The 26,875-nt window shown below is 61.0% G+C and overlaps 1 protein-coding gene across 2 annotated transcripts in view; it reads right to left on the reverse strand.

The window, feature by feature from the left end:
* PARVB (parvin beta) overlaps positions 1–26,875 on the reverse strand; it is a 73,313-nt gene that overhangs the window by 22,532 nt on the left and 23,906 nt on the right. For both annotated transcript variants that reach the window (XM_037049795.1, XM_037049787.1), the window contains exons 2-6: positions 12,548–12,637; positions 10,108–10,178; positions 4,715–4,817; positions 3,235–3,375; positions 1,890–2,005 (exon numbers count right to left, since the gene is read on the reverse strand). In XM_037049795.1, coding sequence (XP_036905690.1) covers positions 1,890–2,005; positions 3,235–3,375; positions 4,715–4,817; positions 10,108–10,178; positions 12,548–12,637 — 521 coding nt within the window. The remainder of the gene's footprint in view (positions 1–1,889; positions 2,006–3,234; positions 3,376–4,714; positions 4,818–10,107; positions 10,179–12,547; positions 12,638–26,875) is intronic.

Consider the following 26,875-nt stretch of genomic DNA (forward strand, 5'->3'; position numbering starts at 1 on the left):
GGCCAGCTAACCCAGCCCCCAGCAGAAGCCCTTCCTCGAACCCCTTCAGGGACAGGGCGCTTAGCCCCTGCTGGGCAGCCTGCCGTGGACACCACCCAGCAGAGACGCTTCCTGGGCGTGGCTGTGCTCAGCCTGCAGGGGCCACTCCATGCAGGCTCCTGTCACTGAGATGACCACGCACGGGTGGGCGGGTGGGCGGGCGGGCAGCTGCCGGCTCCCTCACGGCCACACCCCGACTGACTCTCCGGGGCGCCCACCTCGGGGCCCAGGACAATCTCTCCATGCGTGCCTCAGCGGTGCACTGGGAGGTACTGGGTGCCGGGCCCAGGACTGGTGCCGCACAGACGAGGCGGAATGTTTTAGAGGCTGTGGTGTGACCTCGGTGGCATGGGGGTCATTGTAGCACAGAGACATCAGCAGTGTCCCAGGGCACTGAGGGGTGGCAAGTGAGGCCCTGGCCTCCTCCCTTCCCCCCACCAACTGCCACCCTCCTGCGCCTCCCGACAGCCTGGATGGCGGGACACACAGGACAGGACAGCGGCCCACAGGGAAGGCAGGCGGCTCGACACTCGGGGAGTCAGGCGGAGGCCTGAGGTGGGCTGTTCTGGGACCGCTTCTCGGCGGCACGTCCGGCTTTGGCCGTGGCCCAGGGAATCCTTCTGTAACCCTGGTCCGGAGGACGTGCCAGCAAGTGCTTGCCTGGGTCAGGGCAACTTTCCACAGACCCAAAAGATTTCCTTGGACCAGAGCTCAGGCCTGAAAGGAAATACCCCAATTACTGAGCCGCACGGCTCTCGGGGCCCCTGTGGCTGACGTGTGTGGGTCTGCAAACCACGCGCCCGTGTCCTCGGGAAGCCTTTCCCGGCCGGCTGCCTTGAGGGAGCATCCCAGGCAATGGCAACAGGAGCGGTCCCCTGTCCCCGTCACCACTGCCAACTACAAGCATTCCTCCTTAGGATGCAAGAGGGGACGGATGGTAGGGGACGCTCGCCTGAGGCCAGAGAAGGGCATTCTTGCCCACCAGGTCAAGGCCAAGCTCCCAGGTCACGGAGGGGTCACGGCTTCGGGAAACCCGGGAGCAGCCAGGGCCTCACGGACCACGGAGACCACGGAGACCCGTAAATTTACCAACCCGAGGAGAGCATGGAGCTGGACACCCAGACACCCAGGTTCCAAGGGTCATCCCAACGCTCTGGCAGAAGCCGCTGTTCCTGCCAGACCCAGGTGGGTTTTCCTCAGTCGGTAACCCCGACAGGCAGTGTGGGGTGCCACACACACCATAGGTGCTTAATAGACGTGTGCTGGGTCGAAAGGCAAACCCAAAGCCAGGGCAGGGTCTGTGTGTGTCCGCGCCCCCCTACCAAGGACAGGCAGCCCCACCCTTGGCAGCCCCGCCCTCTCGGGCAGGGCCCCACCTCCTGGTTCCACGTCTCCAAGGGAAATCAGAGAAACAACCCTGGAGACGGCCACGGACGGGGGTGCAGCGGGCAGGGTGCAGACACGGGGGGTGTGCGGCTGTAGTTGGGGTGTCTGTTTCACGCAAGGGGCTTGCTCCTCCTTCTCCAGTGAGCAATAAGCTTCTTCAACAGTCGGCTGCATTCCGACTGCTCGGCTTTAGAGAGAAATGAATGTTCTTCTTCAAAATGTGGAAAATTAAACATCAACACTCTGACGCCTTTGGAGCTGCCTCTTCAAATCACTGCCATTGTTCCCGCCCCAATCACTAATCTTGAGACGCACATTTTGTCAGGAAGGAAAAAGAGAAGGTGCCCTCGTGAGGGTGGGCGTGGGGGAGGGAGAAAATAGAGAGAATACGGGGGGGGGGGGGAGTCCAGGTGCCTCTCCAGCAGCATCGCCGGCAAGCTGGCCACTCGGTGACCGGTACTCACCCTCACGACCACCACTTGCACGGACACGTGTTCGGGGAGGCGGATCGGGGCCCGGAAGTGCGTGGCCAGCGACACGAGGAGGTGGAGGATGGCCACCAGGTTCTTCCCATGAATTGCTTGTGGGGGGGGAAGAAGGAGGCGCTTTAGATGGGTTGCACTGGAACCCCGAGCCCACGTCCAAAAGGCAACAAAGATGCTGTGTGTACGTGAGACCTCAGAGGAGACTGGCGGGGAAACCACGGGCCACGGAGAGTGACGAGAGTTAATGAGCTAAGTGAGCTGAGCTGTGGCCCCCAACACTTCTCTGTCCTGTTGGCTAAGGCGACTTGTGTAACCACTTTAAAGAGCCTGAGGCTCTTCAAAGGGAGAAAATGGGGTGGCGATAGGAAGGAATGAGCAGGGAAGGGAAAAGATCGGGAAAAACAGGCCGTCCTCGCCCGAAGCTGTCGCAGTGGCGTGCATTGTTATCTCGGCGCCTTGGATCGCCTCTCCCTGCGCAACCAGCGTCCTCGCAGGGGAGGCCAGGAGGGCGATGCTGCTGGGGGACTCGAGCCGTGACTGCCGCCCGCCCCGACCCCTGGGCCTGCACTGGCTCCACCGGCCCCACCGGCTCCTCTCCTGGAAGCGCCTGTCGTCACCATGCTGCGCCGGGCTTTCCAGTGTCCAAGGTACTCGATTCCCCACCCACACTGTCCTGCCACCCACAAGGTCAGCTTGGGTCTGTCCAAGGTCTTGATGTCAAGGAACCAGGGACAGATGTCACCCCAACAAGGGGAGCGCTTTGAAGCCACACCTGGGCTGCCCCCCATTGAGGATGGGTGGGTCGAGGGGAGGGAAGCCAGGAAAAAACTCTCTGGTTTCTTGGTTTAGTTCTTCACCTTCCTGACTCCTGTCTCGGCTGGACGTATGGTGACGTCACGCATTCCTAACAGCAGCACAGTCGGAGACGGTCTGCGGGCTGGTGCCAGCCCTCCCTGCCCTGGTGGGGCATTCTACAGCTCCCCTCTGTGTCTGGGGTGTGGCCCTTGGCAGGAACCTCACACAGTTCTCTGGTACAACCCGAGTTCCCATCTGTCCTCCCTATGAAGTCTCTCTGATGTCCCCAACGAGAAGCAACCCCACTCTGCTCTGAGGTTTGGGGGGACGGGGACAGAAACTGGTGGCTGTGACTGAAGCCCTTAACTGTGAGGTCCTGAGCATGGGGATGCTGGCTTTCTGCTCTCCTAGCTGCCTGTCACCGAGGAGGAGTGGGACCGGGCTTTTTCAACACCAGGCTAGGTTCCGTGACAAGTGACCCCGTGGAGAGCCAGGAGGATGCCCCTCGCCTGCCGCCGCTGCCGCTCACCGTCCACGGTCCACTGGGGCGCCCAGCCGTGGGGCCGCAGCAGGTCCTGCACGGCCTCCAGCACCGTGTGCAGCTTCTGCTTCTGCCCGATTTCTGACTGCGTGACCTCGGCCACGTTCAGCCTGCAGCTTGCCAGCTTTTCTACGAGGAAGGGGACAGGCGCGAAAGGCAGAGTGTCAGGCAGAGCCGGGGAGGGGCGGGGGCTCAGGGCCGCTGCGTCAGCTGGCTGCAACAAGGTCCCCTCCCCGCCAGTCCCACGGCAGGGCCCATCACCTGCAACAAAGGGGATTTTAGGGTGCTCGGCAATGGGACCCCCAACCTCACACCACCTGCGCTCCAGAATGAAAACAGGGCAGGGGGAGAGGAAGGAGCAGTGGGAGTCCTGGCTGTTCACAGAAAATGGACGAAATGATTCAGGGTGCAGCGGGCAGGCATGTGGGGGGGGCTGCGGGGGTGGACTGGGAGGGGAGCACCCCGATCAGAAGATGAGGAGGGCTTGCTGTGTCCCCCCCACCCCCGCAGGCACCCTCTGCTATGACTATGGGAAAACATAGCCCCACCCCATCTGCAGCCCACGTGACCCCACACGAGGCCGGGGGCAGGGTCTCCTGTTGACTCTAGACAGCGTGCTATCCCACATGCAAGGGGACATGGAATCCTCAAGGCCACCCTCGCAGAGCCCGTGGGGCCCTGAGAACTCAGTAGAGCTCCACGGGACATGAGGCTGCAAAGCAAACCACCGGTCCCCTGGACGGAGCCGAGGCCCAGACACTGGGCCCAGCTCCTGCCAAAGAACCCACCCCACCCTTGGAGGTGAGGGGACCGCAGCGCTCCTCACTGACTCAGTCGGCACGGGGGCAGTGTGACCATCACCTAGAGGAACCCGGGGACTCAGGAGGCCCTGCTCTCGCTTTTCATTTCTGTCTTTTTTTTTTTTTTTTTGCTACTATTTACTGACTCCAGACAGTGTGCCGGCCTTGCCGACTGCTCCGCATGCGTGAGCTCAGTGGGGAGCCCTGGCTGCCCCCAGTCGATGACACGGAAAGGGCCGTCTGTCTGCTCCCACGAGTCACACCCCTCGAGTGCACAGCCCACTCACAGAACACCCTCTGGGAAGCTGTCAGCACCTGCACCTCCCGCCTGAAGGGGCTGACAGTGCACGCGGGCCAGGGTGCAGGCCGGCAGGGAGGGCGGGCCCAGAGGAAATCGCGTGCATGACCAGCTGTTGCCACGTGACTGTGAGCTCTGGAGGGATGCCCCCCACCCCCGCAGAGAAAAGATGAGAGGACAGGTGGCCTGAAGCCTGGGGATGCCAGCCGGGACCTGTGAGCTCAGGGCTGAGGCTTTGAGTCTACTCTCAAGGCGTGTGGCCCCTGTCGCCACCTGGAGAATTGTGTGGCCTGGCCTGGGTGGCCCTGCGCTGGGGTCCTTGGTGGGGCGTGGGGTGTGGGGGGCAGGGGCGCCCTTCCCTGGGACTCACCCAAGAGCTTCTGCAGCACCTGGCCGTCGTAAAGGTCTTCCTCCAGCTGCTTCACGATGATGCGCTCCTCCACCAGCACGTCGTTGACCCAGTCGATGAGGACCTGGGGAGGCAGGCACACGGCACACTCAGCAGCGCCGGGCGGGCCACAGCAACGACGGAGTCGGCAGGTGAACTGAGGGTGCCCCCTGTGGCACAGGGGCTGGGCAGGCCAGGAGGGGGAAGGCAAGCTTCTCCCAGACTGCAGGGGGCCGGAGGGGGCTGAGCCGCCCCTGGTGGCCAGGGCCTCCCGAGGGAGTTCTCCAGAACCCTCCAGACCAGGACGGCGGATTAAATGAGTAAGCGTGGGGAACAGGGCCCCGCCGGGCCTGACGCAGGACAGGCTGGCCATAAAGTGTCCGTCTCCTCCCTTCCCACGAGACCTGCACGAAAACAGTCCCAGATCCCGCCGAGCCCACGGCTGCAGAGCAAAGAGGATCACGAAGGGTCGCCAGCACGGGGCTCCTCTTCCCAGTAGCTTTGAGGAGATAGGATTCACACACCGCCGCACAGTCCGTGCCCACGAAGTGTGTGGCCCCGTGGGTTTCAGCAGACTCGCAACCCTGTGCAACCGTCACCACAGTCCCCGGGAGACACGTCGACCCCCAGGAAGAAGCCTGTGCCTATTAACAGCCACTTCCCATCCCCTCCCTGGCCCGTTCCTTCCGACCACTGAGCTGCGTGTGCTCCCTGTGTGCAGACCTGCCCGCTCCAGATGCCCCATGTGAGTGGGGTCGTAGGACACGTGACCCTCTGTGCCTGGCTCCTCTCACTTTGCATGGCATTTTCGAGGTTCATCCACGGTGCCCGGGGTATCACTACCTCGGTCCTTCCCACGGGCGAACCGTAGTCCAGGGCACAAACACACACACTCACTGGAGCCCCTGGTCAGCCAGGGCTGTCCCCGCTGCGTGGTGGACATAGGCGACGCCGCTCCGACGTGGGTGCACATGCGTGCCACATGGACACAGGCCTGCGTCTCCAGGCCTGCCTTCCCACGAAGCCTTCACTCAGCAACTGTTCCCACGGCCCTTGCGGGTGGTGGTTTGCAAACGAAGACAGCTTGGAGGGGGGGACTGCCCACAGAGAGCCGGGGCTCCCATGGACCGCGATGCCCTTCGGCCACTGCTGGGGAAGGCACATCTCCGCAACGTTGAACGGACACTCGAACCGACTTGGTCAAAAACAGACGCCGGCCGCGGGTTTTCTGCGCAAAACAGCCTCATCGCTCCGCTCACCTCTTGGAAATGGCCATTTATTGTCCCTCTCAGAGATGACCTGAGGGCACCAATCCAGAATACAGTGTTCTCTCTTTGAAACACGCAACCTGCAAAACTGGCCATGGAGCCAATTTCTGTGAAGTATATTCTGTTTTCCCACTAACTCAGAATTATTAGATCAGGCACACGATCCCCTGAAGAACAGAAGTAAAAGTAAATTGAAGTGCAATACGGGGCAGCCCCGGGCACTCTGGTCCTGTGAGGCCATCCTGGGAAAATCAGCCGGCTCCGCTGCTTGGCGTCCTCCGTCTCCCTCCCAGGAGACCGGGTGGCATGGGGACAGGGCACTGGCCGGTGATGGGGCGCCATCAGCTCCCGGCCAAGCTGCCTCTCCTCCTGGCTTCCGCCCTCCTCTCTGACCCCCCTTCCAGTGTCCTTGGAAGCTAGGGGGTCCTCCTTGTCACCTCCTTCTCCTCCTGCTCTTGAAAGGCACGTTCCTGCCCTGGCTGGTGCAGCTCAGTGGGTTGAGCATCAGCCTGCAGACCGAAAGGTTATTGGTTCCATTCCTGACCAGGGCATGTGCCTGGGTTGTGGGTGTGGTCCCCAGTTGAGGGCATGTGAGGGCATGTGAAAAGCAACCGACTGATGCGTCTCTCTCCCATCAACGTGTCTCTCCCTCTCTTGCCCCCTCTTTCCCCTCTGTCCCTGTCCCAGAAACCCCCAAGTCCTACTTTTGCACCAACTGGTGGGAAACAGACACCACCAGTTTCAGGAACCTGGACTCCACCCCCGAACCCCACTTCTGCCAGCCTCTTAACTGGGTCAACGTCTCACCCACCCCTCTCCCCCGCCCTTGCGCAAACCCCCTCCCTGGACCAGCGCCCCAGTCCTGACTGAGCACCTGCCTCCCACTGGTGTTCTTCAGATCCCCCAGCTCGCCTGGGCCTCAGGGCCTTTGCACAAGATACCCCTACACCCTGACCACATATGTCCCCCCGCCCCGCTGCCTGGCCAGCTCTCGCTTGTCCCCCAGGCCTCCAGCTTCTGTGTCATTCCCTGACCAGCCCCCACCAGGCCATGTCCCCCCGCACCCCAGTGCCTTTCCCCGACCCTGTTTGCACACGTGTGCCGAGATACGGCTTTGTTCACGGTGGTCCACCCTGTTGCACTGTATGTTCTCTGAGGGCAGGAACTGCAACCGTCTTGTTCATGGCTCTGCCCCTGGCACCCCGCACTCACTGCAGGAATGGAGTTCATTACTCGGTTTGCCGAGCGCCCACTGTGTGCCGGGCTCTGGGACTAAATACGACGGAGGGGCCTCTGTCCTCGAGGTCCTTACATTCCAACCAGTCATCATGGTCGAACAAGAGGACGCCCTTCAGACTGTGGTCGACATTGCGAAGACAGAGGCCTGATGCATGCTGCAGCCAGGCAGTCACGGCCAACCAGGACCATCGCCCCACTCAGTGCCAGGCCCCCAGTGGCTGAACTCGGGACAGACCCAGGGAAGGTGCCCAAACCAGAACTGCCTGCAGACCCAGCCAGGCCTCCGGGGCAGGCAGACAGGGGTTCCGGAGGCCGCCTGGCCCCAGGGCCAGGTGATGGGGCGCCATCAGCGGCCCTGGTGGGAAACACCAGACATCTTTGCTACGGAGAAACTGAGGCTTCCAACATTCCATCTGGGGGTCTCCCCGGCTGCCGCCCACTGCGGAAGCCACAGCCAGAACAGCGTGAAAATCAAACGCCACACCTCGGGCCAGGGGCTTGCTCTGCTCTGGCTTGACCTCCTTCCTGGTGGACCCCACACTGCGCGTCCCGAGTCACCATCTTCACCCAGTGGCTCAGCCTGTCCGTGACTCCAGGGCCGTCTCCCTCACAGTCCCGTGTCCTGTGGGCCGCACATCTGGGTCGGATCTGAACAATGCCCTTGGCTTTGGCTCTCATGCATGTTTTACGAGCTTGCCTAGCCCAGAATGCAAAACTACTCTCCATTTACTCCTTCTGAATGCTAAACAGGTCTGCGGTCAGTCTCCCCCCAGCCATGACAGTTACGTTTTAATCACTTCCAAAGGGGCTGGTTGCCGCCCAGCCCACAGGGGCCGGCTGGCTGCAGCGCCCAGCTGCTCTTCACAGGGACAAAGGGAGGACAGAATCGGAGCTTAACAGCCAGGCCGAGTCCTGTCCAATAAACTGCGGAGTGAGACGGGAGAGCCGCTCGGGGGAGAAGACGACGTGGCCAGCCTGCTCTGGGCTACTGTGCCCTCCAGGGTGGCGGCCTTTCTCTGGCCATTCATTCTGGGAAGTAAGAGGCCTGCCGATCTGCCTTTCAAAGACCATCGAAGACAGGAAGGGCCTCGCTTGTAAACGGCTCTCCGCCCCGGCAGCCACCTGCTGTTTGCCTGTCATTTGGGGTGTTTCTGGGGGAGCTAGAGAAAGGACTAGGGACGGAACACCAGGCAGCCGACGTCAGGCCAAGGCTTCTGGGCTCTGAACCTACAGGTGGCGGGGCCACTTCGAACTCTCCCAGCACACCTGCCTGCGGGCATTCGTGGTGAGCACCGGCATAGGGCCTGCCGTGGGGCTACAGTGCGGGGTCGTGGGTGGGGCCCTACATCAGCCCTGGGACAGCACTGGGAGGGAGGCCCGACAGCTCTCCCACTATTGTCAGGGCTGGTTTTCCATCCAGGAGCCCGCGCTCCGGAGCCCAGTGCACCCCTCACCCGCGAACCTGCCCTGCATGCAGCAGAGGCGCAGACAGACTCGCCACGTGAACCCGGAGCCAGGGCCTGTTCCCCAGAAGCGAGGGCCGCTGTCGGTGGCAGGGACAGCAGTGCGCATGTGCAGGGGCGGCAGGGACAGCAGTGCGCATGTGCAGGGGGCAGCTGGGCAGGGCCAAGGCCAGAGGCAGAACTGCTTGGATGGCAACGGATGGACAGAGGAAGGAAACAGGGACTGCTTCCTCGAGAACAGGACGCGGCCGGTGGTCAGGATGTCCTGTGTACCTCGTCCTGGCCCGCTCAGGCCCGCACGCGGATCACACCCTGCACCCAAAACCACTGTCTCTGAGCCGAATCCGGATGAGGAACCACTGGGAGGCGGCCTGGCGGAGGCCCCGCAGGTCCGACCAGCCAGGAGCTTGGGTGGTCCGTCTGCAGCACAGGGAGGGTGTTTGGGGCGTCTCTGGTGGCCGAGAGAAGGCCGCTTTCCCCACCCACACCCAGTGTGCTCCGAGTAACAAGCTGGTATCCAGGGGGGAATAATCCTGGCAAGATAAGTGGGGAATCAACATTCTTGTGGGTCCCCAAACTGGCATTTTCCATTTTGGTTTTTAAAGGAGACACCCCAGCCAGGTCTCCTTCACCCTGTCTCAGCCCCGGTGAAGACAAAGCAACGGTACAGGGGAGGAACCCTCTAGAAAGAAATTCAAACGGAGCACATCGGCCTGTCACACACTCTGCCCGAAACCAAGCACTGGGATCCTGGAGTTGGCCGAGGGAGAAGGCAATTTCCGAGGCTGCCTGCCCGGAGCTGGTACCGGCAGAGCGGGCAGCCCTGGGCCCCTGTGTGCTGGGATGACCTCCCAAGCCCTCCTGCGGGGCCAGCCAGGGCCGTCCGAGCCCCGACTCTGCAGATGCGACAAATAAATCTCATTGCTGAGCTGTGGCTTACAAATGCCGTGAGGAAACTCAGAGCGAGCAGCCCTCCTGCCCTCGCATCCTTGACTTTGGGGAACTGCAGAGCCATCTCCTCATCTAGCCTGTGCCTGGGCTTCCAGACGCTGCAGAAGCCCACCGTCTGCCAGAGCGGGGGTGCCGACTTGAGATGGTCCCTGAGCAGAGGCAGGGGCGCCTGGGCAAGGTTGGCCACCTCAGACCACACCACACACCGAAGGAGTCTGAGCCCCGGCCATGTGCACCGGGCTGCGAGAGGCCATGGCTGCTCCTCTGGACCAGCAGGGGGCGCAAGCTGCGGAGGCCCCTGGGAGATTGGACCTTGACCCCTTCCCCCACTCCGCCTCCTCGCCTGCATGGTGCCCCTCACCAAATGCACAGGAAGGCTCCTTCCTCACAAGAGCCCTGACCCCCTGTGCTTCGACCCCAACAGAAATGCTCCAGCCAGGATGGCCCTCCTTACCTTGACCAGCTCCTTGAATTTGGGGTCATCCTTGGAGGTGGGGTCAATCATCGTGCGCTCCTCGTTCTCCTCTGCCAAGGACAAGGGGGTCAGGTCAGCCGTGGGGGCAGGGCAGGCACATCGGGGCAGCCGAGCACAAAGAGGGGAGATGGCTAAGAGCAGAGAACCCCGTGTTTTCTCAGCGAGGACGAGTCACACGGGCCACACATGGAGTGACAGCCCAGGGCGGGATCTGCCAACCGGAAGGCGGATGGTGGCACCCTTGCGCCTTCGCCTCTCCCTGAAGGAGGTGCAGTTACCCCCTCGCTCTGACAGCCTCGCCCCTCCCTGGCTCCCCGGTCTTGTGGGAGGGGCCCTGGGCAAAGTGACCATGTGCGCAGGCCAGAGCAGACCAGTGGGGAAAGCCACTGTGAGCAAACACGCATGCTGGGGAAGCTACTGAAAAAAGACGGAACAAAATGTATTAGGGGAAAAAAGCAAAAAAAAGAGGTTGATGTTTTGCAACAAAATGTGTTCATACTTATTCTGTTTATTTATTCACCTGTCTTTCCCTTCATGTTCTGGCCTTGACCCAGGGACAGCAGGGGACCCGCGAGCTCATCACAGGACGAGTGACGAGGTGATAATGAGGAAGCGGGACCACACCACCCACAAACTGACCATGGAAAGGGAAGAGGCACGGAGCAGGGGTGGGGTGCTGCAGGGGGGCCAGGCCCCAGGACACACAGGGGGTGGTGACCTGGAAGCAGCGCAGACTGGGGTCGGGGACCCGGTCTGTGTGGGTGGGAACGAGAGGAATTTGAGGGACAGTGGCTTCACAGCAGCAAATCTAAATGCTGACAGAGTGGGAAAACTGTTTTTGGAGACGTGCAGACCTTGTGCTTGAGAGGGACACTGCAGGTGACACACAGGTGCCCACACAGGGGCCACACGGGGGGCCCTAGTCATGTCCCTGCTAAGGTCCCCGGAAGGCTCCTGCTTCTCTGGGGCAAAGGCTGGCATCCTCCACGGGGGCTCCGAGGCCTCCCCGCCACCTGCCCCAGGGCCCTGGCACACACCACGCCCAGTGTGCCACCCCTCCCCCACCCCACATGCCTTCACCCTTCAGAGCTCAGCTCCAGGTGCTGCCTGAGCCTCAGGGGCCACGGGACCCCATGAAGCAACCTGGAGAACCCCGACCCCCAGCCCCCAGGGCAGCTAGTTAGAAAGATGGCGAGAGGAGGGGGTTGGGGCCTGGGACAGGCAGGTTCAAGGCATCGTTGACGCAACAAGAGTCTGCCGCACACTGGGGACGAATCCACCCTCTGCGGCCCCGTTGGGCTAGAGCAGGGCTCCCCGCCGGGAGTGACTGTGTGTCCCACCCCCGGGTTTCTGGTGGTCCCAACTGGAGGGGGGAGGAGATGCTCCAGAGGCCAGAGTCAGGGGGTGCCTAGCAGTACCCCACGGGGCGCAGTCGGCCCCACAGCAAGGACTCATCCAGCACCTACTGCCCCAGAGGGGCCCCCTTGAACCCGGGCCAAGCGCCAGACCCCCAAGCTGATCCCCAGTTTCCTCCTGGACAAAGTCGCCCAGGGACGTCCGCTGGGTCGGCCATGGTAACAGTGAAGAACCGTGATGAGCCTCGCTCTCCCGAGAGGAGAGGGAGGAACCTCAGTGCACAGGCGGGGCCGCAGGGAGCGTGGCCAACCCTCGGCTTCGGGCTGAGCGTGCGTCTGCATTTCCACACGCTCTTGCCGGCCGGGCCTCGCCGTGGAAACCACAACAGAGGGATCCTCCGGGACTTCCCTTTGAACCAGGGCTTGGAAGTCAACAGAATGTTCCGCCACAGCCTTCCAGGTTGGTCAGATCCCAACACACGCTTCAACGTAGCGTGTCTAGGCTGTCACCGCACCAGTGCCAGGCTGTGACACAGTCCCGAGGACGAGGGTGCCCTCGGCTGGTCCCACCCTGCAGGCCCCAGGCCTGGGACCGCTCCTACTTGCACAGAGACACGGGAGGGGAACGTCCCTCGTGTGTCTTATTTTCCAACGATTTCACATTTGAGGGCCTCGTGGGGCCTTGCAGACTGGAGAGGCTGCCCCTCCCAGGACTAGCTAATTCCTGAGACAGCCCGCACCTGCCCCACGCTGGCTTTTCCCCCCAGTGCAAACCCGAGAGTGCCCACCCCCCAGCCACTCAGTTACCGGTTACCCGGCTGCACACTCCCAGGCACCCCAGCAGAGCTCTGGGCCCCAGAGCCCCCTGTAGCTTCCCACGGCAGCCAGGCCTGAGGGGCTTGCCCCACCTCACCCTCTCCCACCCAGAGAGACCACAGAAGGGCTTTGGCCTAGACTCTCCCTCCTGGTGCCTGCCCGAGGGCCCCCCCACCCCGCTCCGCCCCGCCCTTCTGGGCCGGTCCGCCCCCATGGTCTCACGGCCGGCAGGGGGAGGGGCCCCGTACCTAGCAGGGTGTCCTCAGGGTGCAGGTCCACCACGGCAGGGGACATGGGTGAGTTGATGGCATTTTTGCCTTCTTCCTGCAGGTCGCTCACTGTGGGGCAGAAGGAGAAAGGGGAAAGCGGTTAGTGTGAGGGCCGCGGCTTCCCCACCGGCAGCACAGGGAAGTCAACTCCTGTTTTTCTAAGCATCTCACAAACAGGCGCGGGTGGCCCGTTGCCCAGAAGGGGTCTGAGGAGAAGCGATCCGAACGAGAACATGTGCTGCGAGTCCCCCCCCCCTTGCCAAACTCGTCCCCGTCCCTGCCAAGCCCTGCCAGGCTGTGTGCACTGCTCTTCAGAATATGTGACTAAGACACAGAAGCTTCTGGAAGCCTCTGGGGCTGCCGAAGGCTGCTAAGACGGCCAAGGCCTGGGTTCCAGCGACAGGGCCGGCCTGAGAAGGCAGGGCTCCCCGTCCCTCCCTGGAGAGCTGTGTCCCATGACGGTGACCCCCGGAGGGAAGGCCCCTCCCAACACATGCCTGGGCAAGTGCAGAGATGAAAGCAACACCATTCTCAAAGCCCTGTTTGTGGGGACACAGCCCTGATGACCTGATGGCAGGTGCTGCCCGGGGTCGGAAACCCAGAACTCGCCAGAGAGGCTTCGCGCCGGAGGCACCACGGCCTCCTGTCCAGAGAGCCCGGGTTGCCCGTGTGTTGGGGTGGAGGGTCCACAGAACCCGGGGCGCCCGGAAGCATAGTATGGAGCCCATGGCGGCAGAAGGATCCGTCACGCCCTGTAGGAGAGAACACTCGGGAAGACATCTGAAGTCACATCCACCAGGGGGCGCCCCTGACACGTGGGGCACAGACACCCTCACCTTTGGCCCATGTTTCTTCCACCCATTGGCTGGTGAGTTTCCAGCCTCAGCCCCAAGGTCAGATTCACTGGGTGCAGGGTGGGGGCTGGGCACCTGCTGCCTTTCATAGTCCCTGATCACATCCAACAAAACCAGCCCTGTCCATCGGTGACAGCCAGTGGCGAGTCCTGGGCCTTCCCCTCTTTGACGGATGTCCTTGGAGGTGAAAACCTATTTCCTCTTTCAACACCACTGTCACCTAGAACCTTTAACACCTCCAACCCAGGCACCGAAGAGACAGGTGACAGAGGAACAGGGGGATGTGGCACAATGGCTGGGGGACTGGCAGGCCATGGAGATCGCCCCTGGCTGGCAGTGCCACCAGGCAGGTCCCAGTCACCGGGATGAGGCTGTTTCCCCAAAGTGTCAGGGCCCCCAGAAGGGCTGGAGGAGACAGGGAGCCCTCCAGTCCGATCCCAAGCCCGGAGCCGAGCACACTGCGGGCTCTCGGGACAGACCCAGCTTTGGGGACGACCTGCCCTCCGCTCCCTCACGAGGACGACGGCAGTGGGGCCCCAGGACACTGGCTTCTGACGTCAGTCAAGGCCCTGATGCAAGGCTGTTTACAAGCGCACCCAGACTCGAGGCTGCGCTGGTCCCAAGGGCCAAAGGTGGAATCAGCCCAAGCATCCAGGGATGGGCGATGGCTGGGCTCTGCAGTCCGCCCACACAGTGGACCGAGATCGGCCCGTAAAAAGGGGGGAAACGCCGACACCGGCTATGGCACCGGTGAGCCCTGAGGGTGTCATGAGAGCAGGCAGACACGGAAGGACTGACCCTGTGTGAGTCCACAGATACGAGGCCCCTGGAGCAGCTACATCCAGAGATGGAAAAGAGGCTGGGGGAGGGGCGGCGATGCTGTCGGTTAGCGGGCTCAGAGCCTCAGCTTGGGGAGAGAACATTCCGGAGACTGACGGTACGGATGGTTGCACAGTGTGAATGGACATGATGCCCCTGGATTACACCCTTAAAAATAATGAAGACGGCAAATTTTATGTTACACATACTGTAACACCATTGAAAAGAAAGGAAGAAAGTGGACCCTGCCACAACACTTCGGTCTGGAAGCCAGCCGGTGGCGTGTACCCCGCCTCAGCCCGCGCGCCGTCCCGAGAACTGGAGCTGAACTCGGTGTGAGAAGCAGCCAACACACCGCGCCTTCATGGGGAACCGATGAGCAAGTTCACTGGTGAGACCCGCGCCTCCCTGCCCTACGAAGCCTCCAGAGACCCCCGCAGCTCACTCGGGCCATGGTAGACAACAGGGACGAAACTGCAGCCGTTATTTTCACTACATAACGAAATGCAAAGTATTTAATCAGAAGAGTTTTCGAAGACAGAAGAGCTTTCTCCACAGTCTTCACATAGACAAAGGCGTGCACATGCGTGAGGGAAACGGGTGAACCAGAAGACCCTGGGCTCCCAGGTCCCATCTCCTGGGCCGATGTCACGGAGGGGCATAGAGAGGCCAGGGAGGCCCTGCCAGTCAAGGTCAGCTGGGACCGTTATGTTCCCAACCAGGGAAGAACAAAGAACCCGCTCTTCTGTAAGTGGAGGGATACCCAGGTGGGCTCCAGAACACAGGTGAGCCACGCGGGTGAGCCAGTATCGAGAGCCCACAACTCCTCTCGGAAAGCCCCAGGCTGCCACGCTGGCCGTCCACTCATGTCCACTCCCAGACATGAGACCGGCGGGAGGGGCAGAGGGGAACGTGAAAAAATGCATCAAAACAGAGCGAGGGGAGGGAGAAAGGGATCGGCGTTTTCAAAGCCCAGAAACTGGGTCACATGAAAACAGCAATTTCCACACGCCCTTGAACATCAAAGATAACTCGGAACAGGGCCCAGGGCCCGAGTTTCGTGACCTTAATCAATGAGAGCAGCTCTCCCAGCCCCACCCAGGCTCCGTTTCAGCTGCGGGCTCCCGAGGGGCTGGTCAGGCATAACGCCCTGAGGTTAACAAGGACGCTGGCCAGGAGGAGGGGGTCCCATGCAGACCACCGGCCAAGGCTGCTCGGAGCCTGGGTCTGTGGTCACAGCGCCCTGGGTTCAAATCGCACTTTGCCACATGCTGGGATGTGGCGTGGAGCAAGTCCTCCCACCTTGCCAAGTCTCGGTTTCCCCTCTGTAGCGGCAGGGAGGGGCAGCAGTACCTGCCTCCAGGGGCGTTCTGAGGAGTAGGGGATGGAGAGCACCCAGCTTCTGGTTCAGAGTACAAGCTCCGTGATGGGTGGCAGGTGTGGGTAAACAGGAGCTCTGAGAGGGGTGCCAGCTGAGAAACAAGAGATGAAGAGGAAGGTGAGGTTCCTCATCCCAGGGAGAACCATGGAAGGCTTCCTGGAGGAGGCAGCAAGGGAGTGTGGCCTTGAAGGATGCCAAGAATCCAGAGAAGGGACTTCGAGGCTCTGTTAAAGCATACGGGTGCCATAGCAGAGCCAAATTCTGAAAGCCGACTGTGGTGGCCACGTCGACGCCAAACCACAGGTGGGCTCTCAGATGCCCTTCGGGACTTGGTGACCCTTTGCAGCTTGGGTTCTCGGAGGGGCACTCGGCTGAAGAGCTTTCGGTCTGAACCTGATTCCCATCTTCCGTGGGTCAGTCAGATGACGGGAAGGGGGGCTCCTCTTGAACCACGGCTTCTCCCCAAGGACCCCTCTCGGCCACATGAGTGGCTTTCCATGCATCCCAGGAATGTTTTGGTTTTTCAAGTACCGTCCGTTTGCCAGAAAGGAAGGCACTTCAAAGACGTGAAATCCCAGCTGTCCTGAGTCACGGAGAAAGATCGGATGTCTGGTGGGAGTGCACGGTGGGTGTGGGCGTTCAAAGGGACTGGGCCCGACGCTGTGGCCGGGGATCCTCGCTAAGGGTCGGCCGCTGTCCACACGGAACCCAGCAGCCAGCCACAGGGCAGCCAGCGCTGGCCACACACACCCACGTCCACCTCCCAGGGCCGACACTTCGTGGCTAGGGGCCACACAGTGGACACAGGCTGGGGAGCGCCAGGAGGGTCGGACAGAGAGAAGGGGAGTGGAGGCCTGGGCAGCAGAGAGAGCCAAGGAAGAGCATTCAACAACACGGGGGCCCCGTCGGGGCCGGCTGCTCCTCACTCGGCCCGCGGGGGCCGGCCGCAGACATCAGCTCTCAGCAGTTTTCAAGTGAAGTGGGAAATTTGGGTTTAGTGTGGAATCTCCCAATTTATCAATGTCAACAAATAATTCAAATTCTGTGGGTCAGCCAGGAGCCACCAGGTTGTACCCTCAGGTCACAGTAAACATCTGCTTGTCACTGGGAAAGGGGAAGAGGGTCACTAACATCTCCTGAGCACCTACTATGTGCCAGACACCTTCCCTACTGTCCATCTCATCTGCTAACCAGTCTACGAGGCAGAGGCTGAGCCCTGGCTGGGCCGGCACCTGCTGGAAGTGAAGGCACTGAGGCACACCACCAGCGAGCCCTGGAGTCAGGACTGGACCTGGTTCTACCTAGTCTTGCACGTCACTGTCCCCAGCTCAGTCTCCCAAAACTTTAAGCCTCAACTTACTGGTCACCTCCTCCAGGAAGCCATCCTGGGTGCTCCACATCCACCCCAGACTCCTTTCGGCCCAGCTCAAGTCACACAGCCCTGTAACTATCTCTTCCCTGGACCATCTGCCCACACCAGAGCTAACTCAGCTCCTGCACACAGTGGGTCTTCAAGTGTATTTGAGGAGCAGCGTGATGAAGGGCTTAGAACCCTGGAGCCAGGCTGCTGGTTTCAGATCTCCGTTCAGCCGCTGACAAGCTGAGCGGCCCAAGGCAGGCTCCGCCATCACTCCGTGCCTCAGTTTCCAGTGGGACACGAGCTCCCTCAACAACCGCTGGAGCGCGGTCAGCACTCAGTCAACACTGGCTTTTCGCGTCTGTCCAATGCACACATGCGTGTTTCCAACGCTCCTTCTCTTCCCACCACTCCACCCACAGATCGGGCAAGGTGGAACACGAAACCGCCCCTCCCGACCGGAAGGACAAACACACACAAAAAGAAGAAAGAGACTCGAGAATGAAAACCCGGCTGCTTGGAGGCGTCCCCTCGGGAACTGCCCTTTCCACCCCGGGCCAAGCGCAAAGCTTCCAGCTTTGATTTTCTGTTTTTAATCTTTTTCTTTGGATAGGTTTCACTTTATTTATTTATACCTAGGTTCTTTCCAACGAAATGCTTTTAGGCAGCGTTCTTTTTTCCCTTTTGACATTATTAGGAAAACACGACTGTGGAAGCGGCTGGCTTCCAGAGCGAGGGTCCCCTGAGGGGTTGCGGGGGGCTGAAGACACAAAGGCTTCCTGGCTTCTGGTTCCAGGGGCTCCAGGTCAGGAAGTGGGGTCACGACACACCCCCTGAAGAGATGGGGTGCAGGGAGCTCTCCAGGGTGTTCAGCAGATGGGGCTTCCGAGAGAATAAAAAAGCCCTGTGGCAGTGAGCGTGGCCCTCGGTGACTGAAGCTGGGACAACTCGATTTTTCTAACTGTGTCATTTAGACACAGTGGAGACACTTTGTCCCCAGTGGGGGCCTGGACACCCTGTGCACGTCCTGGTTTTCACAGGGAACAAAAGATCAGGGAGAATGAGCAGTGGGCCCATTGAGCCGGGATCAAAGAGAAAACGCCAACCAAAACAGCGCTCTGCCCCCGCCCACGACCGAAAGGACTGGGAAAGGCGGGAGGGCGGCCTCCATCTGGGACACTTAACCAGCCCCTTTGGGGTCGGACCGATTCTAGTTCATTACCACTGCTCCTCCTGGAAGGAAATGAGTGTCCTCAGAGTCGGAGGGAAAAGAAAGGCAGACAGGAAGGCGTAGCTCCTTCCGCTCCCACTGCCCGCCCCCCACCTCGGTCCCGACTTCCAAGTGTTTCAGGAGGAACCCACAGAATCTCTGCTCAGCGACGCTTCTCGGGCCTCCACCAAGAAAGTGAGGGCTTTCTCAACCCAACCCCCCTCTGCGCTCAGAGGGGCCGTCTCTGGGCAGAAGTCATAATGTATCAGAATAATTAAACCCGTCAGCCGGGAAGGCCTTCACCACAGAGTAGCCCCTCTAAAAATAAATCAGACTGTACTTCATGGGACGGTCTCATGGCCCAGTGGAGTTTAAATAAGGCTCCAACAAGCCCCGAACGAGAACCTTGGCTCCCACAGACGCCGCAGCGGGGGTGGCGGGGCAGGGGCGGCGCTGACAGCACCACAGGGGTACGGGGCGCCGTGCCTGCCACCCAAGCGCCTGGTTTACGGGGTTTGCTCTGCTGGGGCAGGAGGTCCTGTCCAATTCCTTGAGATGACATAAGTTTAGAGACTAAAATAAATGTGAACACTTCAACAAGGCAAAACCTAAAGGAGGTCAGCGGGCAGCGCCCACCCCAACATCGGGCTTGCAGCTGGGCCTGCTCAGGCGGCGGCCAGCCTGGGTCTCGGCCTGCAGAGCTGACACACTCCGGTGGCTGCCTGTGCACTGGGAGAGGCTGGTGCAGGCCGCAGACACGGGGGAGGAGGTGTTCTGGCCACGGACGCCCAACCGGCTTGCCTAGCGCCTGGCACGGAGAAGGCTTCAAGGAACGAGTGTACAATGAATTACCGGCAGACAGTTTTACAGAGTAGAGTTGTAAAAGGAGCTTTCAAAACAGTGCAGCGTGATATTTACATAAACAGATACCATCATAACACTCAAGACTACGTGTTTCTATGTGTCCACATCTGAACGCATGTGAGAAAGAATGAACAGGATGCGCTCCAAAACGACAAGGGTGGTGTTACCCCTGGAAGGGAGGAAAGGAGGAAACTGGGGGAAGCTTTGCTGCAACTGTGTTCCCACCTCACTTGTGAAATAAAAATAAAGTTAAAGGACCAGACAACAAATAGATGCTCCAACAGGGCCCGTGCAGGGCAAGGCAGAGGCCCAGTAAGGCAGCACCAGTTCCTCGGGGAAGGAGACCAGCAGGGGAGGAGGCCAGGCCTGTCCTGAATCACTCGGCCCCCCCCACCGGGGCCAAGAGTCCAAGGGCAGAGAGGCAAGACTCAGCACCAGGCTGCGAGCTGCCCGGGCCTGCAGGGGGCCCCCCTGTCTCAGGGGAAGACTTGGCCTGGGGGCTTCAGACCCTGGACCTCCTTGCAGGAGGGGCTGTTGCAGGCCCCCCTGAATCAGTCACAAAGGGCCGCCAGGCCACACCCTCTGTGTGTGGGCTGGAGAGAAGCAGTATGTTTTGGGGGAGGAGGGACTGATCTCCATTCTGCCATCACCCCCAAGCTCAGGAGGACACTTCCTACTGGACACAAGGCTACCCACTCAGCTGAGACCCTCAGAGTCACCTTTCCTCAGGACCCTCTGCCTGCCCCGCCCCCACCCGGTGCTGCCACTGCATGTGGCCTCTGTCTCAAGTGACACAGAGGTAGGGCCACCTGGGTGTGCCTGGGACAGGTGTCCAAGAGGGGCTGAGGAGCCTGGGTCCTCAGGGAACCCAGCCCAGACACCTGTAGGGTGCAAAAGGACCCATTCTCAGACGACACCCACGAGTGACCCCGTCCCCCCGGGCTCTCCAGCATTCCCCCCTCCACCCCATCATCAGGCAGCCTGCCCTGGAGCCTCCGCTGACCTCTCACCCTCCTGTAGCACTCGGGCTCCCAGACCCTGAGGCTCTCAGGACCCCTTGGGGGGTTCGGACGCAGCAGGTCTGGAGCGGGGCCCCAGGCACAGCGTCACCGACCGCCTCACAGGCGGGGCCGCAGGTGCGGGTCCACAGACCACACCGGGCACAGCCAACACCCTGCTGCTCCCGAACCCCCAAAGCTCCTGAACCCAAACTGGTGCGCGACTCTTTCAAGGGAGGACCACGGTTCAAGAACTTCCCACCGGGCCAGCACCTGCCGGGCCCTGGGTTTGCACGGAGGAGGGACATTCACTGAGCCAAGTGAATCTCCCTCACACAGGCTGCCACACTAAGCTCCCAGTGCAGACAGGAAAAGGCCGTGCCACACCCGAGCTGCCCACCCAAGGTCCACGGTACCCAAAACCACATGGCCTCCCAGCTTCCGGTGGGATCTGAGGGAAGCACAGACCACTTCCTGTGCTTCCCTTAGGAAGACTATGGAGAGAGCCCAGAATCTCCTTATTCCTCCTGAATCCCTGGTATTTATCTTGAGCCAAGGGCAGAGCTGCCTGTCTCGACGGCAACAGCGATGTTGTTCGCTGGCCACCCCGGCTTCTCCAAGACCCTCCACGTCAGAGGGCTGGTTCCCACACCCCAGCAACACAGGTTCAGCAGCCGCAGTGGCCCTGGGAGGCCAGTGAGGCTTGGGAAGCTCCATCAGCACAGCCAGACTCAGGGACACACCAGCCACCCAGATGGGGACAGGGACCAGGGGAGGGACCGGCGTAGCACGACCAAGCAAAACCACACGACCCGATTCTGGTCCCGGGACTTGGCGCAAATGGGCTGCAACACACATGCAAAGAGCACAGATATCAAGACTGAATGCTGGGCCTGGGCCCACCCGCCCTGGATCCTGCACATCGTGCCCTGTTCGGCGGGGGGGGGGGGGCCTGCCTTGGCCTTCCTCGTGATAGCCCAGCCCCTCCTCTTCTGCGGGTGACCATCCCGTCCCCCTCCCCAGCATCCATCCGCCTTCTGGTCAAACAGCATGCGGCCTTCCCCTAGAGGACCCACCCCTCCAGCCCCATTCTCCGGCCTTATATTCCAGGTGGGGCTCTGACCCCACCCTGGGGCGGAGCAGAGTCCAGGCCTGAGCCAATCGGCACACACTGCACCCCCAGAACACAGTTATCAAGTCAGGGAGAGCCTGCGTCCAGGCGGAGTTGAAGCTAAAGGAGACTGGCCTGGGAACACAGAGCGGGAGGAGCACTCTTCCCCGCTGGCCTGGACCCAGAGGGGTGCAGGTGGAAGCTGCCCCATCCTGCCATCACCACGCAGCACCCGGCACCGGGTCGAAGAGCTGAGAGAACAGAGTTTAGCCCCATCTGAGGCCGACATCTCTTGGGCCTTTCTGTCAAAAGCACCAATGAATTCTTTTGCTTTCAATCCACTTTGAGTTGGGCTTTCTGTCTTCTGCAAATGGAGTCCTGTCTGACGCTGCAGTCCTTCCGACATGCAACGCCAGCCCCCGTGGCTCTAGGGTGGAGAGCGCCTGCAGTCCCCACCTCCCCCAGGGCAAAACCCAGCGGCACCCAAAGACTCCTGGTGAGCATGCCCCTCCTCCCCTCACCCCAGCTGCAGCTCCTGAGCTTCTGCACCCACCTTCTGAAGGGGCCGTTCTGGTTCCCTCCGCCTCAAACGCCCTTCACCTTGTATCTGGCGGACTCTATCCCATGCCCCGGGTGCATCAGGAAAGCGCTCCCTACACACCCCCCACCCAGAAGAGTTAGGGTCCCCCCCAGGTTCCCAGAGCTCCCTGTGCACAGAGCTGCTGGGAAACCCTCTTTCCCGTCATGCAGTTGTGGGGTGTGCCTGTCCCCTGCCCCCCAGGGAGTGCAGGGCCCTGGGGGCTGTTTATGACCTCATGTCCCACACAAAGCCTGGCACACAGCAAGCATTCAATACGTATCTACAGAATGAACGACCACAGAGGTGTTCACACAGGCAAGGCGGCACTGAGTGGAGACCGTGGGTAAGAAACACAGAGTCCGAAGGACTGGGAACAGTCTCTTCTCGCAGAACATTCCTCCGCCTGCCCCTTAATTGGGTGGATTAAGAGTTCCCATTAAGACTTCATGAGTCACCAAGAACCCAATTACTGCGACGCAGCCACGCACAGGGCCTGGGAAGAAGGACTCTGCTCTGCAATTAAGGACTTACGGGGACAGGCGGGCCCCACCTCTCTGCAGGGGCACGTTCAGGCGGTTGGCAGTGGCAGCGGGGCCACCAGGGACATGGCCATCCATCCGTTTGGGGACACGCAGGTCTTTGAAGGCCCAGATGCTGAAGCGCAGATAGGGACACAAAAACACCGATGTCACAGAGACCATCCCCTCGGCCCAGAGAATCCGCCCTCTTGTCCTCCGCACCCTGGACACTCGGAAAACGTGAAAAGGCACAGAGCACAAAGTGTCATGGAAAGAAGACGAGGAAGGAAGACTTTCCGGGTGAAAGTTAAACATCGGGTTCTGCACAAGAACCTCCCAGCGAGCAGAAACCAGGGCGTGGGAGGAGGGCCAGCCCAAGAGGGACGAGCGCGGCTTTGTTCAGTTTTTCAGGCAGGAAGCAAGTGGGTCAGCTTCGTCAAGCCGCCCCTGTGAACACAGCAGGTGACGTCCTCGGGCAACAACAGGAAGAGCCGAGAAGGTCTGCAGTTGTGCGAGAAGCCCCCACAGAGCCAGGCTCCCGGTCCACCTGCCGGGCCACCTCCTACAGTGTCTCAAGACAACGCTGGTCCTGGAACCTGGCCCATCAGGTCCCTCCTCCACCCATGAACCGTCCCATCCCCTGCTGCCTCCGGAAACACAGCCCAACCCCTCCCCGGGGCCCCGCCCCCACCCCGCCAGGTGGCCCAGCAGGCTGCCCTTCGAACACCCTGCAACTCCCCTCTGCTGGGCCCTGTTAGAAGGCGGCCGCCCCAGGCCCGGGGTCTGCCACAGCCAACAGTGGGGGGAGCGGAGGCCTCGGGGACTCGGGGAGGACTCGGGAGGAACAGCCTCGTGCCCTTGGGCACACGTGGTAACTCCTGTCTTATATGCCCCTCCATGGCGGGGGGATAATAACTCGATCAAGGTTGTCATGACAACTAATTTCACAAGCGGGTGTGCGTAGAGAAGTCGTCAGCCCAGCAGAACGCTGGTCTCCCCGCCCACTTCTTGCTCATCAGCACCTGCGCTGGGTTCCCGGCAGGCTGAGCACCTATAGCCATAGGTTCTGCAAGGTTGGCCCAGCGAACCCCGAGAGGTGCCAGGTACAGCCTCCCGAGTCGAGGACCCAGCAGCTGTTGGGTGTCTCCCTGCTGGACTATACACGCCTAGAAGCAGAGGTCCCGTGCCGTCCCCCCGAGCCCCAGAGTGGGGCCAGCCCACAGAGGAGACCCCACAAAGGTGCGCTGGCCTGCCTGGGACAGAGTCGGACCGAACCCGAGAAGCCTCAGCTGTCATTCAGCACCCAGGCATGAAACGGCCACCACAGGAAACTGCCCAGGGGACTGTGGGGACATGGGCCTGCAGGTCACCAGTCTGGAAGAATCCAGACATTGGGACGTCCATCTCCTCGCACCCCAGGCCTGGCCGAGTCCCGAAGACCCTGGATTTATTGCTTGGGCATCTTCACATGGTGGCTGAGCATTTAAAACTAATACCAGCCAGGGTGGACGGGAACAGAACTTGTCTCTACAGATGTGTCGGGGAAGCAGCCAGGCGGTGCTGGCCATGGAGCCTGCCCCCCTCCACCCCACACCAATTCTGAAAAGTACACATGCCTCCCAGAGTCCGCCGGGGCCAGCTGCCACCCACACTGACAGATGACCGGCAGAAGTGAGCTCCAGAGCCCGTGAGAGGCTTGGAAGTTCAGCCCAAGGGACTCGGGGGAGATTAAGGAGCAGGTGCGCCCCGGAGGCGGAGGCTGGTGGGGAGGCCCTGTCAGGCAGGCGTGCCCGTCTGGGCTCCCCAGGAACCGCGGGGGCCACCTCCACGGAGTGCATGCCCTTCACCCCACCCCTCTGACGAATGGACCCCCATCCCTGAAGCCAGCCACCTTCACCCCAAAAAGGGCCATCCTGTTTTGCCTCTCCTTTTCTCATCCAGCCCTCTTTAGCACAAGTGCCTGGCCACCACTCCATCCTGGCCAAGGTCACCCCAATCCGACGGCAGACCCTTTGATGGGAGTGCCCTGCGTCCTTGATTTGGGAGATGGTGCATTTGTTGGACGTCCACCACTGGATGGGGTGGGGTTGAAATCAATTTCAAATGTGAGCTGTGAAAACCTGTGGCCAATCGGTGATAAAGAAGAAAGAGTCTGGAGGAAGCAGAGGGTGGGGGTGGAGAGTGAAACCCCAAAGAAACTCGGAATTATCCAAAAGGCGACACGGACGTCCCCGTGTGCCAAGCTGAGGGTCGTGGCCCCCCAAGGCTGGAGGTGGAGAAACCACGGGTCCCTTCCAGCAGGGGGCGCACCCGAGGAGGCCACCACGCTGCCAGGACATGCCCAATAAAGGGAAACGGAGCTGGCGGTGGAAGGAATAAGCCTGGTGAGGCAAGTTCCCGTCCCTGCGCTGCAAAACTTGTATTAATTAATCTGATCGCTAATGTGTCTCATTGTATCCAGGGAAGTCCAAAGTGTGCTCTGCTTTGAAAATAAGGAAATTAAATCATTAAGGCATTAAAAAAAAAAAAAAGACTACGTGCACCTGCCACAGAAATAAACGCTCAGTTGGGAGGGAACTTGGAGAAACGGGCAAAAAACACCGGTGGGACGGCGCCCTCTAGTGGCCCCATTCCATCTGTACAAGTGAGAACCAGCAAAAGTTTCATCTAAGCAAGTCTGGCTTTTGGAGGTGGGGGGACACCCCAGTGCTAGTAGCTGGTTCCACCTGAGATGCTCAGATGCTCAAGGGGCCAAGATGGCATTTCCGGGGCCTGCCCAGGTGCAGACAGCTCCACCCATCCTGAGTGGGTGCAACCCTCAAGGCAGCAGAGGCAGACCTCCACCACCCAGGGCCCCAGGGGCGGGGGGGGCGGGGGTTGTCCCTGGACAGGGGCCTTCGGAAGGCAAGCCCCAAAAGAGTGGCTGGGAGACAAAGGCACCACACAGGGAGCCCCTCCCGCTGCGCTGCAGTCTGGCTTTCATGGTCCTTTCAAATGGGATCAGTTGGAGGCACACACTTACACTTGTGTCTGGGACCAGGTCTGTGGCCTCAGCGCTCTGCAAGGGCACAGGCCAGGCCTGGTGCCTCCCCAGCCCTGCGGGGTGCCTGGCCAGGCGGGGGCAACAGGTGGCACCCGGTGGCACCCGGAGAGTGGATGGTGAGTGCCTGAGTGAGTGTGATGTAGGCTTCCAGGCCCTGGCACTCCTTTCTGGTGTTCGTGATTAGGGCTCACACGTCCCACTCCCGTGTTAGGGCCTCTGTGGCAAGCTGGACAGTGGCCCCCTCCCCCAGGGTCCTCGTCTTATCCATAGAACCTATGGCCTTGCAAAGCAACAGGGCCTTGGCAGCGCAGCCAAGTGGAGGGCCTTGAGGTGGCAGATTCTCCCGCATCCATTTGGTGAGCCTCTTCTCGGGGTCTCAGGGAAGGGGCCCAGGCAGGCCGGAGCTCTGGCTGTCCTGGGCTCTGGGGACCATGAGCACTGCCTTTGGGTACAGGGAGGGGGCATCCTTCAGCCTTGGGGACCCTTCAGAGGAGAGGATTCACCTGCCGCCACTGGCCCCACCTCCAGCCTCCACGGAGCCCGAGAGGAGGGTTTCCTTGGCACAAAGGACAGCGCCCCCCCCCCCATCCCTTGGCTGTTTCACCCAGTATGGACACGAGACAGACACCCTGAACAGGAGCGACTGCAGCCATGTCCAATCCGCCCATCCTCATGGTCAGCCCCTATGCCCAGCAGGTGCGCCCACACAGCCTGTGGGGCTGTGGCAGGCAGCCGGGGGGGACGGCAGGGAGGCAGGGAGGGATGCCTCACGCTCTCCCACCCTGACCCCTCTACAGCAGAGACAAGGGGTCCTCCTGTTCTGCCCTGCAGGCCAGGGTCAGCCCACCCTGGACCTCACTCTCTGGGACTGCAAGAAGCTCAGCCACCTGCTGAGGCCCAGTCTCCCACCCCTGGTTGTCCTGGCAACCAGGCACCACCCCTTCCCAAGGAAGCCAGTGGGGCTCTGGACACTGGGACGCAACTGGAGCCAGGCAGGGAGGCCAGAGCAGCCCAGAGTGCAGCCAGCGTCCTGTGCAGCTGGACAGCTGCCACCTGGAGGCTGCACCAACCCAAGCCTGGGGTCACAGTGCCAAGGGACCTCTTTTGCCAGCTCTGCTCACCAAGGCAGCTGTGAGGGCAGCAGGCTCCGCCTAGGGGCTCAAAGCTGCGAGCGCAGTCCCGACAAGCTGGGCTTCCCTCTGCCCCTCAGCGGGAGCCTTGCCCTGGCTCCAGGGGCAGGGCACTGCCCTTTCTCCGGCTCTCAGAGAGTGTTCCAGGTCACCCGCCTGCAGTCCCCTGGGTGCAGCACAAACCTCCCTTCCTTCCTGTCCTGAAGTTGTCACATTCTGTTATCAGTCCGTGTTTGAAACAGCGGTCTGTCTCCAGCTTGGACAGACACACCCTGAGCACAAGGTCCTGTCTGCACCCTCAGAGCCCAGCACAGGTCTGGCACACAGTAGGCCCTCCAAAGATGTCTGCCGATACCCAAGTGAGGGGTGGGTTATAAGCCATATGTCCCTTGGAGTCACGGAATCAACGAGAAAAACCTGTGAACTACTGAGCCTAGGGCGG

The sequence above is a fragment of the Sturnira hondurensis genome, unplaced genomic scaffold, assembly GCF_014824575.4.
Source record: "Sturnira hondurensis isolate 20B ecotype Veracruz unplaced genomic scaffold, ASM1482457v3 Scaffold0000780, whole genome shotgun sequence".
Lineage (NCBI taxonomy): Eukaryota > Metazoa > Chordata > Mammalia > Chiroptera > Phyllostomidae > Sturnira > Sturnira hondurensis.